The sequence below is a fragment of the Schistocerca nitens genome, chromosome 1, assembly GCF_023898315.1.
Source record: "Schistocerca nitens isolate TAMUIC-IGC-003100 chromosome 1, iqSchNite1.1, whole genome shotgun sequence".
Classification (NCBI taxonomy): Eukaryota; Metazoa; Arthropoda; class Insecta; order Orthoptera; family Acrididae; genus Schistocerca; species Schistocerca nitens.
This window is the reverse complement of record NC_064614.1, coordinates 599326357-599342962: the sequence shown is the minus strand read 5'-3', so window position 1 is coordinate 599342962 and position 16606 is coordinate 599326357. Positions and strand designations below refer to the sequence as shown.

Below are 16606 nucleotides of genomic sequence, written 5' to 3'. Positions count from 1 at the left end.
TTCAGAGCATAATTTTGCTCATGGTCCTAGTTAATGTAACTGTAAAAGTCATAGAATTCATGTTGTACCCAAGTCAAACATTAACGGGATATTCTAGTTGAAAGCCGCGTGGTTAATACGTTACGAGGTGCTACATTTCACCATGTTCAATTTTAATGTGGAACAACACTACCAATCTCTGAAATACAACATATATCAGTAGTATGTGGGTCACTGGATCATCCAGAATGAAGGAAAGAAACACTTGAATTTTGTGTCAGTATAAACAGGATGTAAATGAACTTTCTCTGACACGAGTAAATGCAGCATAGCCATTTGGCATAGAAAAACGACCGTCAGTAATGACTCCGTGAGAACGACAGTAAAAGAATCGTGGTATATATATTGTGAAGTCGCACTAGAAACTAAAATTGCTTAGTACAGCCATACAATTAATGAATGTGCTTTCACCCAAAATTATGAAACTTTTCCAGGTATTAGGTTTTTCTTTTTCCAACCCTTGTTGGAACTCCACTCATAGTGGATAAAACGCTGGACACGTTCGAGAGAAGGATTAAATTACTCTCTCGTCCATTGTGTAGTCTTCTGAAATCACTCCAGGAAGAGTCCACCCATATAGCTCCACCGTCCTTTACGGAGTGTCTAGTAACATCTGATCGACGGGGCGTTAAACTGGAACCTTCCTTTTCATAGATTTTTTAAATCTACAACGCCTTTTGAAAAAAGATCCGCACTATCGTGACACGGATACCAGAATGGGTATCTGAGCTACTGGGTCAGGGAGAAAGCTTTTCCTAGAACCCAGTATGATCTCCCCATAAACAAACCATCGTTATTTCTACTATTCTTCCATCTTACAATCCAAATTAGCACAAACAATGGAGTTTAAAGTTCCTACCTTTTGTCGATGTTAGGTACTTACAGACGAAGCGCTACCTCAGAGAGACAAGACTGAAGCTGACCCACAAACATGGCCTTCTCGTGAAAGAATCACGTACTTTAAGAAATGTTTTACGGCAGGAACACATGTACGAGGCACGACTGGGCAGGTATTTGTGTCCTCAGGTTACAATGTAAACGTTATCTTTCGATGGCACAGCTTTTTTCGAAGTCCATAAGTTTCTAAAATTCTGTCACATTGCTCTTTGTTTCTTCATAATGTAAGTAGCCTGCCTGGGTTTAAAAGAATGCATGCCTTCCACAGCTACTGTACATCTATTGACAGGGGCTGGAAACGCCGCGAGAAACAAATGCTTGAACGTAGATGCAGATGTTAGTCATGCCTGCAGCTTGCACTGTTGTCTTTGACCAAGAATGGCACATGTAAGATGTCCTCAATACGTTTCAAGAGCCAGTCTGGCCAGTTGTAGCTAAGTGAATTCGAACGTGGAGAAAGTGTTGGTGCTAATCGTAACCAAGGCAGCCGAAAAGTTTGATATTTCAAGGGGCACCTCATCAAATATTTATATCGCAAACTAGGATTGCAGGAAAACAGCATTCGCTAAGAGACGACGTGGACGAAAGTGAGTGATCGTGACGATCGGTTATTCAAGAGGATTGCGATGGAAAACAGTAGGATAACAGCTACAGAAGTCACCGCATAAAAAAACGTAGAGCTTGCAAACACTCTCAGCACCAAAACGACACGAAGGGATCACCAGAAGCAGTAAATTGCGAGGCGAGATACCACTAATCAGAGATACAAAAGTCTGTAACAGGAAAATGTGGTACCAGAAACATAAACGATGGACTTTGGAGCAATGGAAGAATGTCATTTGGTCGGATGAGTCTTATTTCAAACTATTTCCAACGTTGTGACCGAGTTTATGACCCAAGAGTGAAACATGGCGGGGGTTCGGTGATGATTTGGGCAGCCTTATCGTGGTAGTCCGTGGACACCATGATTCTTCGCAACTTCGCATTACGACTAAGTGACCATTCTGGCCGCTCAGGCCCATCGCATCGTACGATGATGTCTGTTCCACAATGGTGATGCTGTGTTTCAAGAGGAAAGGTACTTGTTCACACAAATTGCATCGCTAAGGACTGGTTTTGCGAGCACGTGGATGATGAAAGATCTCAGTATTATTGAGCCTTAGTGGTCTCCTCTGCCGGCCGCGGTGGTCTAGCGGATCTAGGCGCTCAGTCCGGAGCTGCGCGACTGCTACGGTCGCAGGTTCGAATCCTGCCTCGGGCATGGATGTGTGTGATGTCCTTAGGTTAGTTAGGTTTAAGTAGTTCTAAGTTCTAGGGGACTGATGACCATAGATGTTAAGTCCCATAGTGCTCAGAGCCATTTGAACCATTTTGGTCTCCTCTGCACAGAAGCGGGCGTGGTCGCTTTCCACTTCCATCATCGTTTCTTGAACCTGCCTTTATTTTGCAGAAAGGATGGTGTAAGATGCCCTTGAAAACCATACAAGACCCGCATTTATCCACTTAGAGACCACTAGAAGCTGTTTTAAATGCCAAAGATTTTCCCAGGGCGTATTAGGTATGGGAATGTACTGTGTTTTTGATTTTTCCACATTTTTGTCCAACCAGTGTACGTATATCTGTGTGGGGCGATACAGTATTGCATGACGTGCCCATAATTGAGTTAAACCTATGACTACCATCTGCGTAATAGCCATGAGGAACACTACTCTCCTAACTTTCAGTATCGTAGTGAACTCTCAAGTTCGCCTCCCCTTCCAAAGGCTGCAGACGAGAAGAACGAGACCGGCCCCTGGGCTTTGCGAGAAGTTTCGAGGCGTGGCAGATGCGGCGAAACCAGATTCCACCTGCCATGTATTGCGTCACCGCGGCTCGACCTGCCCGTCAGCGATGTCCAGCGGGGACTGGAAGAGGTGAAGGACGCTGCGTCACTATATAACAGCAGCAGGCCGTTGCAGACACCAGTCGTCTGACCAAATCAACCAGCTGCCATGGCTCATCAGGTGAGGTGACGGGGTGCAAAACTTTTGACTGTACATGCAGACATAAGGTGTCACAGAGCGATGGGAAGCAAAACGATGAACGTTACGGTCTAATGTCTGTAGTTCAGCCGACGAAGATGTTATCAGAAACATAGCTAAAACTAGAATTAGAGAAACCGAACAAGGTAGCTCGCATTTGGGAGGAGAGAGGTTTAAACCCAATAGAGATTTAGATTTGGGTTTTCTGTCGTTTTCTTAAATCGCTTATGGAAAATGCCAGGATGATTGCTTTGCTCAGAACACCGCCTATTCCCTTCCCCATGCTTCCTCAGTCTACCGTACACGCTCTGTCTCTGGTGACGCAAATAACTCTAATTGTTTCCTTCCTTCCTTCCTTCTAAGTGAACACTACTATGGATGCAAATTGGTCCTGTCCCTGTCGAAGGAACTATCGCACCATTCGACTTAATTTATTTAGAGCAACCACATAAAATGGAAATTTGAGTGGATAGATGGGACTTTGAATTCCGTTCCTCGATAATATACATATGTCCATTGCCATAACCAAAGCACTATCTCGCTCTGCACTCTCATGGGACGACGTCCAAGGTTAAACTGGCTCTTCCACTCTCCGCGGATCCAAACTATCCACAAAGGGTCTAGGCCGATGAAACACTTCCTGTGGAGACGTGGGAGAGGTCATACGAACGTAAAATTGAGAGGCAGTATGACAGGTGTGCATCGATGCCTATGGATGTTCAGCGCCTGTTTTAGATTTTAGTGAGTCTGCTGCACTTATTTGTTCATTAGGAGCTAGCTATGACTTAGTTTCCTCATCTCCTTAAAAAGCGGTTAAAGTGCGATTTTAGAAAATAAGCTTCTACTGGTCTAAATGAAATGCGGAAAAGAGGTCGCAGCACCAAGAAGGAATTATGCGACATAAACAATAGCTGGTAGGCGTGTTTCTATATTCTATATTTTATATTCAAATTTCGCACCAGTCGCACATGAGTGGTACTAGGAGCGCCACTATGAGGATACAGACCAGGTTTGCTTTTAATACATGCTGTAACGGCCATGAACCTTAGTTATCTTTGACAGAGGGCATCGTGGGTTGATTTTAGTCAAAAACGCCTTTAAGGCGACCAAGAGACAATTAAAAATACCTCACTGAGTTTGAAAAGTGTCTGGTAATAAGCCTAAGAGAAACTGGAAGGTCCTTCTGCTATAGCGATACTGCAAAAAGCCTTAGCAGGAATGTAGGCACTGTACGTGATTTCTGGCAGCGGTGAGCGCGAGAATGTACAATAGCAAGCAGACCGCGCTCCGGACGGCCACATGACATCACCGGAAGGGGAGACAATCGTGTTCAGCCTTTGGCTCTTGCGCAACGTACTGCATCTGCAGAAACAATCTGAGCAGCAGTTGGAACCACAGCGACACAACAAACTGTTACAAATCAGTTTCTTAAAGGACAGCTCCGAGCCAGACGCCCTGTAGCGTGCAATCCACTGACTCCAAACCACCGCTAATTGTAACTTCAGCGGTGTCAAGTGAGAGCTCATTGGAGGGCAGGATAGAGGACTGTTGTGTTTTCTGATGAAAGCTGGCTCAACTTCGGTGTCAGTGATGGCCGTGTATTGGTAAGAAGGAGGCCAGTTAATGGCCTGCAACCATCCAGTCTGACTGCTAGACACACTGACACGCTAGACCCACACCTGGAGGTATGGCCTGTAGAGAGATTTCGTATAACGGCAGGAGGCTTCTGGTGGTTATCCCACACACCGTGACTGCATATCAGTACGTCAAAAATGGTTCAAATGGCTCTGAGCACTAAGGGACTTAACTTCTGAGGTCATCAGTCCCCTAGAACTTAGAACTACTTAAACCTAACTAACCTAAGGACATCAAACACATCCATGCCAGAGGCAGGATTCGAACCTGCGACCGTAGCGGTCGCGCGGCTCCAGACTGGAGCGCCTAGAACCGCTCGGCCACACTGGCCGTCATCAGTACGTCAGTTTGTTGTTTCTGCCAATCGCGAACAGCATTCCACGGGGTGTTTTCCAATAGGATAACGCTCGTCCACATACTGCTGTAGTAACCGAACATGCTCTACAGAATGTCGAAATATTGCCGTGGCCTGTTCGATCACTAGATCTGTCTCTAATCGAGCACATATGGTACATAATCTGATGACAATTCCAATGTCATCCACAACCAGCATTAACCGGCCCAGTCATGACTAAATGCAGTTGGCCGGAACTCCATCCCACAAACTGACATGTGGCACCTGTACAACATAATGGGTACACTTTTGCATGCTTCAACACTCTTGCGGTTATACCGGTTATTGCTATACCAGCATTTCACACTTGCAATGGTTTACTTTGCGCTGTCCGCCCCCCAGTAGGTGAATGGTCAGCGCTACAGAATGTTAATCCTAATGGCCAGGGTTCGATTCCCGACAGAGTCGGAGATTTTCTAAGCTCAGGGACTGGGTGTTGTGTTGTCCTAATCAGCATCATATCATCTCAATCGACGCGCAAGTCGCCGAAGTGGCGTCACATCGAAAGACTTGCACCCCGCGAACGGTCTACCCAACGGGAGGCTCTAGTCACACGACATTTACCTTGCGCTTACACTAACCTGTGGTCTTGTAATACTAATCAGTTAAATATGCTATCTAGACAAATGTAGACCTGAAATTTCATTACTCTGCATTAATTTTTTTCTTGGTGTTGCGACACATCCGAGATTACTTACACTAAAAAAATTTCTTGCTAGAGTAGCAAATAATATTACAGATATCACTAAGAAGTCTAATGTACGATGCAGTGAAGTAACTATAGATTCTCCTAGGTAGCACCCTTCCTGGCCTCTAATAGACTACATCCTATCTAGAAGACATGAGATAACATTACTAGATTTCAAACAGTATGCTATCGGATACGTACATGATATTACTGAATGTTGTAAACCTCCACATTACCGAGAATATAATGTATTTCACCCAGCTGACATGAGAGATGTCTCCTGCGCTCAAATGGCTCGTACTGCCTTGCATTTCCTAGTTTTGTAACTCGCTTTCAAATCAGATATTGATGTGTAATGTCAGAAATCTCGAGATTAGTTCTCCACTTTTATCATTGACACATGTTACTGACGATAAGAAGGGAATGGTCCTGGTTCGCTCCTAGGATATGAAGTGTCTTATGTCTCTCTCTTCTGCGCGACTGGAACCGGTGTTTATACAGCGCAGTTTCATGTTTTTAGTATGTGATTAGGACAGAGGAAGGAAAGCGAAATCTGGGGTTAGCTCATAGCCTACTCATCTTGAACAGCAGAGGGGTCCACCAAACAACACCGCTATGCGATACTCACCTAACTATCAACAGCGTCACATGAGCTCACCATATCGGACAATGCAGAGAAGTGTGGTATTTAAACCGCATCATCTGCGCAAAGTATGGACATCAAGAATTTAAACTTACCATCTGACCTCTTCTTCTCGGTCAAATACTAGTGATGAAAAGTTCTTCTCGGCCAGGATTACCATGGGTCACCTACTATTTCGCGCGTGTGTGTTACTACTTTCAAATACTGCGACTTCTAAATTCACTCATTCTTGCAATGATGTCTTGCACATTTGAAGATAATACTTTCTCTTCTCCAGCCCCTCCCATTTTCAGTAGAACCTCTTCGACAAATTGAAGCTCGTCAGCACTTGCATACAAAGGACATAGTAGTATTCATGACTCCATGAACGTGGAATGAAGTAGAAATACCAGCGGTAAGATAACACCCATTGTCTGTGCAAATTCATAAAATATCGTGAAAAAATTTGGCTCTGATCTATATTTATCAAGAACTAGCTATGATTGTCGATACAGGATAATTCTGTCGATTTCCAACACGATCTGGCAAGGTTCAAGTGGTTCAAATGGCTCTGAGCACTATGGGACTTAAATTCTGAGGTCATCAGTCCCCTAGAACTTAGAACTACTTAAGCCTAACTAACCTAAGGACATCACACACATCCATGCCCGAGGCAGGATTCGAACCTGCAACCGCAGCGGTCGCGCGGTTCCAGACTGCAGCGCCTAGAACCGCTCGGCCACTCCGGCCGGCGATCTAGCAATGTAAAACGGTCCACTTGCATTAATACATGAATTAGCCTGAAGCACAGAAATAGACGGTTTTAAGGCGCAGAATAGATTATGAAGAAACACCTTGTACATTTACACAGATGTGAGTATGAAAAACATAGATGTCGAGGGCTGTTTCTTCCTTGAGGATGGCACGTAATTAAGCACAGCATCAAATTAAAAAACTGGTAGCCAGGGAAAAATGGCTTGCTTTTAAGTGCAGTTGCATCAGTAGGACTGAAAATATAATGTGTTCATTAATTTTAATATTAATAATGTATACATATCCTGTAAACTGACTCGTACCATAACTTTTCAGTAAGAGAATCGTTCAAATAGTCGACGAAACATGTAAGTAGCAAAATTCCAGTGACAGGTCAAGAGCTTCTTATTTTCATATGTTACAGAATTCAGCAGTTTGACCGTGTCTGAACTTTTTTGGTAGACGTTCAAGATTCCCCGCCTGTGGTGTTGCAGGTACTGTTGTGCGCATGCGCGCTGCTGGGTGTGGCCAGTGCGGGCTACCTGGGCTCTCCCGCCGTCTCCTACTCGGCGGCTCCCGCCCTGCGAGGCGGCCTTCCTTACAACGCCGGACTCGGACTCACAGGTAACGTGCCCTCAAGCTCAGCACATTTTGCTACGACGAAGAGAGAACGTTTGGTTTTAAAGGCCCTTCAATGGTGTGATGTCGTTACAGAGCACAGGTTCAGATTGGGAATGGATAGGGGAGGAAGACGACCATACCATTCCAGTTCAACCAAGTGACATTTGCCTTAACCAATTGGCTGGACAGGAATTTGAAATGCCAATCTCCTGAATACGGATCAAATGTTGAGCCAGTGTGTTACTATCCTCGAACAATTTTTATATACCAGAGTAGTAAGGCGCGTGATCTTAGGCATTATGTCGAGCTGTAAGGCATCAGTCTGTCAACTCCATTACACTGCAGCCCAAGTCTTGTTATTGTACACAGTCTCCTCCTCTCTTCATACTCATGACAGTAATTTCTTCTGACAATGCGTGGTAAGTATCCCATTTTTGCTTCCAAATAGGCTGCATACCAAATCATTGACGTCAGAATTGCTGAGAAAGTGCTGCCGCTGACAGAGCACAGTTGCTTTTGATATTGCACTGCAAAACATTCTGCTGATAAGCATGAGGCCAAGATAGAAAGTAAAGGCAATTTTTCGTAAAAGAAACTTTTTATTGGGAAAACTACATTGCGAATAACACCTACCGCAGCCTCTATGCACTTGATCCCTCTCTTAACAAGCTTCTTTGTTCTCTCTCGGATGTGCTTGGTTTGTGGCGTCATGCACTCTTGAATCATCCCTACGTCCTAGTCAACCAACGAAAACTTCGTTTCAAGCAGGAGCTCCTTCATCGGACAAAGAAGGAGTAAATCACTTAGAGCTAGAACTGTGTGGAGAGCCCTCCAGCAGATCAAAACCAATATCTTTCATGCAGTGGTTTTTCCATCTGTATGAGGCTGACATTATCCTAAAGCAAAATTACACCTTTTCAAAATGACTCTCTCCTCTTCGTCTCGATTTCGGGTTTCAGATGTCGCAGTAGCTCACGACAGCTGTCACATTTATAATGACACTGAATCAGCAATGGAGCACTCGTATTCCAAAACACAATCATCAACAACTTTCCTACACAAGATGGGCTTTTGAACTTTTTACTCTAGGTGAAAGTGAAAATTTCCACGCCATGTTCCGCCACTTACTGGGCGGTTGTTAGTGATGGAACCGTTTGTCATCAATGGTTACGATGCAACTGAGATATTCTTCTCCTTCTTCTGAAATGCATTTCCACCATTTCGAAACACCTGTCCGCCATGTGATGTGGTACCTGACGAGATGAAACTGTGAGGTAATGAAAAAAGATGGACGACTGCAAATGCTGAACAACAGCTAGCGTTCAACTCACTTGTAATAAGATGAATTCTGGCATGACAATCACTACAAATCCTTCGTTCAGCTTTCTTGCAGTTCCTGTCTGTATCATTCCACACTTATTTTATTGCTTTAAGGGTCACTCAGCTGGCTGCTTTAACAGATTGTAAAACATAATAATGATTTCAAAATGATTTAGATCATGTAAATATTTTGTTACTTACATTTATTTCGTGCTTCTGACAGTTACAAATGCAAGCTCGTTCCTCAGTTTGTGTCCGATGATTACAATATAACAAGAGTTGTCTGTTTCGAGACAAATGAAAATGATTTGGCAGCAGAATATATTTTGCTTAAGTGAGCACCTGATCGATAGCAAAAGAGACGTGGAGAAAAAAAGAGAATATTGCAACATTACAATCACAAAACTTAACAGCTTGCACTATGTTTCAGCTGGCGGAAATGTCCTGCTACACTGTTTTCAAAGTGGGCGGCCTACCTGTCCAAACGGATATGCCTTGCAGACAGATACAAATCTTGGATAAAATAATTTTGGATATTGGGCCACGTCATTGTAACCATTAAAACAACGAACTGACGGCGTTTCTATCGACTTGCTGCGGTCTCTTCAAGGCGGTTCATTGCTGTTTACTGGTGAATGTCTTCCTTTATATACTGTCATTTTCGGTTATCTGGCGGCTACCGACGTCACATACCTGAGACGTCACTGGACAATTTGAAGAGGCTGTTATGGACGGGGAGGCTGTACGGTACGGTCGTAGAAGCTGTGGAAGCCTACGACCTTAGACACACATCTGCTTTTAAAAGAATTTATACACTAGTAAATTTTTCGTTGATTACGACAGCTGTCTCCATACTGCAGTTGCTTTCTGTGAATAATTTTTGACAGCTTTAGTCCCTTCAGTAAAGAAAACTAATCACTCCGCTGATTCCTTCCTCGGTGTTCATAATGAAATGCTCTGAAATCATTACGAACTGAAGTATTCATTAAGCCAACACAGCTACAGTACAAGAAAAACAGTGTGCTTAGGGTATACCATTGTTGACTATGTGGAATCTACCCATGAACCAGTAAATAAATGGCCTTTGCTTATTGACTTACTATTAACAGAAAGCAACTTAGGTCGCAAATGTTATGTATGACAATGAAGCACACGTCACTGAATTCCTTGTCTGCCAAACAGGTCCAGCAGGTAGCATCACAGCAGCAGCGGCGGCCAGACTGCCTGCTGGCGGCCTATCAGCCACTCTTCTCGGTGGGGCCCTAGGAGGCGCCTACCCTGGCGTCGCTGGTGCCTACTCTCGACAGGCCACCGGCTACTCCAGCGTCGCTCCCGGTTACGCCGGCCTGGGCCGCCTGGGTGCGTCCCCTGCCGAAGCCGTCGACGCCTACTACGACCCCAACCCGCAGTACAGCTTCAGCTACAGCGTCAGCGACGCCCTGACCGGCGACGCCAAGCAGCAGCAGGAGAGCCGCAGCGGCGACGTGGTGGAGGGCAGCTACAGCCTGGTCGAGCCCGACGGCAGCGTCCGCACAGTGCAGTACACTGCCGCCCCTGGAGCCGGTTTTAACGCTGTCGTCTCCAAGAACGGAGTCCCCGCCGGGCCTTCTTCTCTCGGAGCAGCTGTCGCCCCTGCCGCTGCTGCCTCTAGAGCTACTCTTCCAGGTTTGTAATAGCGAAGCTTGCACCAGGATACCCACAGTCTTTATAATACACTACTGGCCATTAAAATTGCTACACCACGAAGATGACGTGATACAGACGCGAAATTTAACCGACAGGAAGAAGATGCTGTGATATGCAAATGATTAGCTTTTCAGAGCATTCACACAAGGTTGGCGCCGGTGGCGACACCTACAAGTTGCTGACATGAGGAAAGTTTCCAACCGATTTCTCATACACAAACAGCAGTTGACCGGCGTTGCCTGGTGAAACGTTGTTGTGATGCCCCGCGTAAGGAGGAGAATGCGTACCATCACGTTTCCGACTTTGATAAAGGTCGGATTGTAGCCTATCGCGATTGCGGTTTCTCGTATCGCGACATTGCTGCTCGCGTTGGTCTAGATCCAATGTCTGTTAGCAGAAAATGGAATCTGTGGGTTCAGGAGGGTAATAAGGAACGCCGTGCTGGATCCCAACAGCCTCGTATCACAGACATCTTATCCGCATGGCTGTAACGGATCGTGCAGCCACGTCTCGATCCCTGAGTCAACAGATGGGGACGTTTGCAAGACAACAACCATCTCCACGAACAGTTCGACGCCGTTTGCAGCAGCATGGACTATCAGCTCGGAGACCATGGTTGCACTTACCCCTGATGCTGCATCACAGACAGGAGCGCCTGCGATGGTGTACTCAACGACGAACCTGCGTGCACGAATGGCAAAACGTCATTTTTTCGGATGCATCCAGGTTCTGTTTAAAGCATCATGATGGTCGCATCCGTGTTTGGCGATATCGCGGTGAACGCACATTGGAAGCGTGTATTCGTCATCGCCATACTGGCGTATGACCCGGCGTGATGGTATGGGGTGCCATTGGTTACACGTCTCGGTCACCTCTTCTTCGCATTGACGGCACTTTGAACAGTGGACGTTACATTTCAGATGTGTTACGACCCGTGGACCTACCCTTCATTCGATCCCTGCGAAACCCTACATTTCAGCAGGATAATGCACGACCGCGTGTTGCAGGTCCTGTACGGGCCTTTCTGGATACAGAAAATGTTCGACTGCTGCCCTGGCCAGCACATTCTCCAGATCTCTCACCAATTGAAAACGTCTGGTCAATGGTGGCCGAGCAACTGGCTCGTCACAATATGCCAGTCACTACTCTTGATGAACTGTGGTATCGTGTTGAAGCTGCATGGGCAGCTGTACCTGTACACGCCATCCAAGCTCTGTTTGACTCAAAGCCCAGGCGTATCAAGGCCGTTGTTCTGGGTATCTGGGTACTGATTTCTCACGATCTATGCACCCAAATTGCGTGAAAATGTAATCACATGTCAGTTCTAGCATAATATATTTGTCCAATGAATACCCGTTTATCTTCTGCATTTCTTCTTGGTGTAGCAATTTTAATGGCCAGTATTGAAGAAACATGCTCAAATTTAAAATAAAAAAATCTTTTACAGCAATGGAGTGCAGTTACATATGTCATTACAATGCCATATAACATTGTGAATATGGATCTTATGAGGGAGTTTTGGCTAACACTACAAAACGAGAGAAAGCAAGAATCCACTCTATTGACTAAGCCAAATAGCTTCTTGATTAAAGGAAAAATAGGTGCGTGATCATGGGTTGTTTATACACCTAACTCACAGTGTTCTAACTTATCAACTGTGATGACGTAGAGGAGATAGTGAGTTGTAGTTCTTCTAGTTGGACGTCCTTAAGAGATCCATGGTTGGAAGAGAACGACTGCCAGATCTGCTGTCGTATAACGTGGCAGTCCTCACAGACATACACTGAGGTGACAAGTCACGGGATAGTTCCTAATATCGTGTCGGATCTCATTTCCGCCGGCGTACTGGAGCATCACGACATGGCGTCTATCCAATAATACTAATCATGTGTATAGATCCCGTAAACTGACTCCGTCCATATCGTTTCGATAAAAGAATCGTTTAAATGATCTATGGAAGATGTACCTAACTGAATTCCAGTAGTAGGTCAATAGCTGCTTATTTTCATACGATATTGGAAGTCTCCTGCAGAAAACGTGAGCCATGCTGCCTCTACAGCCGTCCATAACTGCGAAAATCTACAGTATTTTCTTCACGAACTGATCTCTCGACTATGTCCCGTACATGTTCGAGGGATTCGTGTTGGGCGGTTTCGGTAGCCAAATCATTCGCTCAGTTTGTCCAGAATGTTCTTCAAACCAGTCGTGAACATTTGTGGCCTGGTGACACGATGCGGTGTCATCCATAAATAATCCATCGTTGTTTGGGAATGTGAAGTCCATAAATGTAAATGGTCTCCAAGTAGCCGAAAGTAACCATTTCCAGTCAACGACTGGTTCAGTAGGACCAGAGGACCGGGTCCATTCCATGTAAACACAGCCCACAATATTATGGAGCCACCACCAATTTGCACCATGCCTTGTTGACAACCTGGGTCCTTGGCTTCGCCACACTCGAACCTTAACGTCAGCTCTTACCAACTGAAATTGGAACTCATGTGACCAGGACACGGTTTTACAGTGGTGTAGGGTTGGGGCGTTGCAGGCGATGTCGTGCTGTTAGCAAAGGCACAGAGGTCAGTCCTCCGCTACCATAGCCCATTAGCACCAAATTTCGCAACCCTCTCCTAACGAAAACGTTCGTCGTACGTCCCACAATTATTTCTGCGGTTATTTCAAGCAATGTTGCTTGTCTCTTTGCATTAACAACTGTGTGAAAACGCCACTGCTCACGGTAATTGACCATGGTAAGAGTTAATGCATGAAATTTGGTATTCTCAGCACACTGTAGACACTGTGGACACTGTGGACCTCGCAATATTGAATTCTGAAATGTAATGCCTCTAGCGTTAACTACCGTTCCACGCTAAGAGGCTGTTAATTCCTGTCTTGCGGCTGTAATCACGTCGGAAACCTTTCCAGATTAATTACTTGAGTACAAATGTCAGCTCCTCCAATGCACTGTCCTTTTATACCTTGTGTACGCGCTACTACCGCCATTTGTGTATATGCATATCGTTCTCCCATGACTTTTGTCACCTCACTGTGTATTATCTGAGGCTCTGAAGACACTATGATCACTTTTTCTCCTTCACTGTGTGAAAGCATCATAATATGAAATAGAAGGTAACATTTAGCCACTTTTACCAACAGCGTTTATCAGACAGACGATTATCACACTCAAGAAGTCTACTTGCAGTAGAGGCTAAGCTGACATATTTTATTTTCCTCCATGCCACAGTAACACAAGCGTTGTAATAGGAGAAAAAGTGAAAATAAGACTGTTGTCTCCATAGTTCTGCAGGACATGGTCGTGCTAAATTTCTTATTACAAACGACAAAAACTTTATTCGCATTTGTTATTATTTTTAAATGTGTAGTTGCGCTGTAGCTATACCCGAACATGTATAGATGGTGCCTTTCGATGACCTGATACACCTGTGGATGTGTACCAAATCCATTAGCATGCTGTGTTCCTGTGGATGATGACTTCTATGCTTTCAAACCTACTAAAGATAGAGAAAAACAACAGACACAGCCGTTTCATTTAAATAATAATAAAAAAATGGCAGTAAATAGTTTTTGTACTTCGCAATAAGAAAAATTATAATATTTTCTGAGTTTTGAAAACTTAAAGTCGGGTATTCTGCTCTAAAAAATTTAATAATTAATAGCTAGGTTGTAAAAAAAGAATCATACATCTAAGCTAAGAAACACCCAGAAATTTAATTTTTTTCTAAATATCTTATATGAATCATCATTAGAGGTAAGAGTGTTTGATCTTAGTGTCAATACTGTCCAAACCCCACAGGCTTACGATCATTGCAGGTATTAACACTGTTTTGAAAAAGTTCAGATATTGTACAATTCAAATACGTGTGAGACATATCGGCTTACGGCTATACTCAGCAGATGATTTTTTCATTTCCCCATTAACATGTGTCTCTGTGCACTAATTACAGGAGCTGCTGGCTACGCGCTGTCCTCAGCGGCCGCCGCTGGAGTCTACGGAGCGCTCCTGAAGACCTCACACGCCGCAGTCGCCACCCCTCACTCCCAAGTCCACTACTAGCCACAAAGCAAATGCTCTCCCTTTCTCGGGACAGCGCTTTTCCTGTATAATGAAATTAGCATTTGTACAAAAATAAAGTAACCCACTTTTGTTTAAATTTTATGCCTCTTTAACTCGCGTTCCCTCTGAATTAAAGCGGCTGACAATGGCAACGCAGATCAATATCCCAGACGACGCTGGATGACATTTTGGTAAAGATACTAGGCTAGGTATGCGTCTCTGTGAGTTTAAATACGTATTTTCGTAGCTCTGCAGAGGAAATCGATAAAACTACAGCAGAGGTTGAAACACAATAAATAAATTTCAAGAACAAAAGTCCTTAAGAAAGAGAACCGAAGCGTTTGAAATGTAGTATAACAAAAGAGTTACTGAGTGTACTGATAAGATTTGAAATAAGGAAATTCTTAGCAGAATCTGCGAGAAACGTATGGCAAACCATAAAGAAGGGACAGGATGATAGCCTACGTGCTAAGACATTAAGGAATAATTTTCACGATAGCAGATGGAGCCGAAGAGGATGGTTCAAATGGTTCAAATGGCTCTGAGCACTATGGGACTTAACTGCTGTGGTCATCAGTTCCCTAGAACTTAGAACTACTTAAACCTAAGGCGCCACAGTCTGGAACCGCGCGACCGCTACCGTCGCAGGTTCGAATCCTGCCTCGGGCATGGATGTGTGTGATGTCCTTAGGTTAGTTGGGTTTAAGTAGTTCTAAGTTCTAGGGGACTGATGACCACAGAAGTTAAGTCCCATAGTGCTCAGAGCCATTTGAACCATTTTTGAACTTAAACCTAACTAACCTAAGGACATCACAAACACCCATGCCCGAGGCAGGATTCGAACCTGCGACCGTAGCGATCGCCGAAGAGGACAAAAATATGCAGATGAAGAGAAAGATTGGAATATATGTAACATATAACTCAAGATATAGGGTATAAGTGGTACGCTGATATGGCAGTCACGCAGTAAAGGAAATCGTGGCAGTCTGCATCAACCTTGTCAGAAGAATTTAAATGGAAGTTATGTTCTACAGGCAACTTCGCTTTTTTAGAGAACTGCTAATGTGGTAATTCATGCCTATGGATTCCATTCAAGACCAAACCATTTGAGGGCCGGAGATTGAACAATCATTCTCCAGTAACTGTGTATTCTTATCCTCAATCTGATACTTTTGAATCAGGCGTTGGAGTGCTGTTTTCTGACAACCTTATTCGCCTGTAATTTGGTAAGCGTAGAAATTGATATTGTAGCTATACAATGAGATCATTGGATAACTATACGCACATGTACAGATGGCGGTAGTATTGAGTACATAAGGCATAAAAGGGCAGTTCATTGTCGGAGCTGTCATTTGTACTCGTATGTTTTATGTGAAATGGTTTCCGACGTGATTATGGCGGCGCGACGACAATTAACAGGCTTCGAATGAGGAATGGTACTTGGAACTTGAAGCATGGGACTTTACATTCGTTATGTAATTTAATATTCTGACATCCACAGTATCAAGAGTGTGCCAGGAATACAAAATTGCAGGCATTACCTCTCACCACGGACTACGAAGTAGCCGACGGCATTTACTTAACAACCGAGAGCAGTGGCGTTTGCCTAGAGTTGTCAGTGTAACAGACGAGTAACACTGCTTGAAATAGCCACATAAATCAATGTACGACTTACAGCGAACCTATCCGTTTGGACAGTATGGCGAAATTTGGCGTTGATGGGCTATGGCAGCAGAAAAATGACGCAAGTGCCTTTGCTAACAGCATGACATCCCCTGTAGGCCCTCTCCTTGTCTCGTGACCAATTCGGTTGGACCCTAAGTAACTGAAAAACCGTGGCCTGGTCAGGTCAATCCCG

General features: G+C 44.4%; 1 protein-coding gene across 4 annotated transcripts in view; it reads left to right on the top strand.

The window, feature by feature from the left end:
* LOC126256324 (cuticle protein 21-like) overlaps positions 1 to 14845 on the top strand; it is a 187833-nt gene extending 172988 nt beyond the window's left edge. For 3 of the 4 annotated variants that reach the window (XM_049955485.1, XM_049955484.1, XM_049955482.1), the window contains exons 2-4: positions 7544 to 7673; positions 10173 to 10655; positions 14639 to 14845. In XM_049955485.1, coding sequence (XP_049811442.1) covers positions 7544 to 7673; positions 10173 to 10655; positions 14639 to 14748 — 723 coding nt within the window. In that variant the 3' untranslated portion in view covers positions 14749 to 14845. Of the gene's footprint in view, positions 1 to 2899; positions 2940 to 7543; positions 7674 to 10172; positions 10656 to 14638 lie in introns of those variants that run through there. The other variant, XM_049955483.1, reaches the window with a different exon arrangement.
* The last annotated feature ends 1761 nt before the right edge of the window (positions 14846 to 16606 follow it).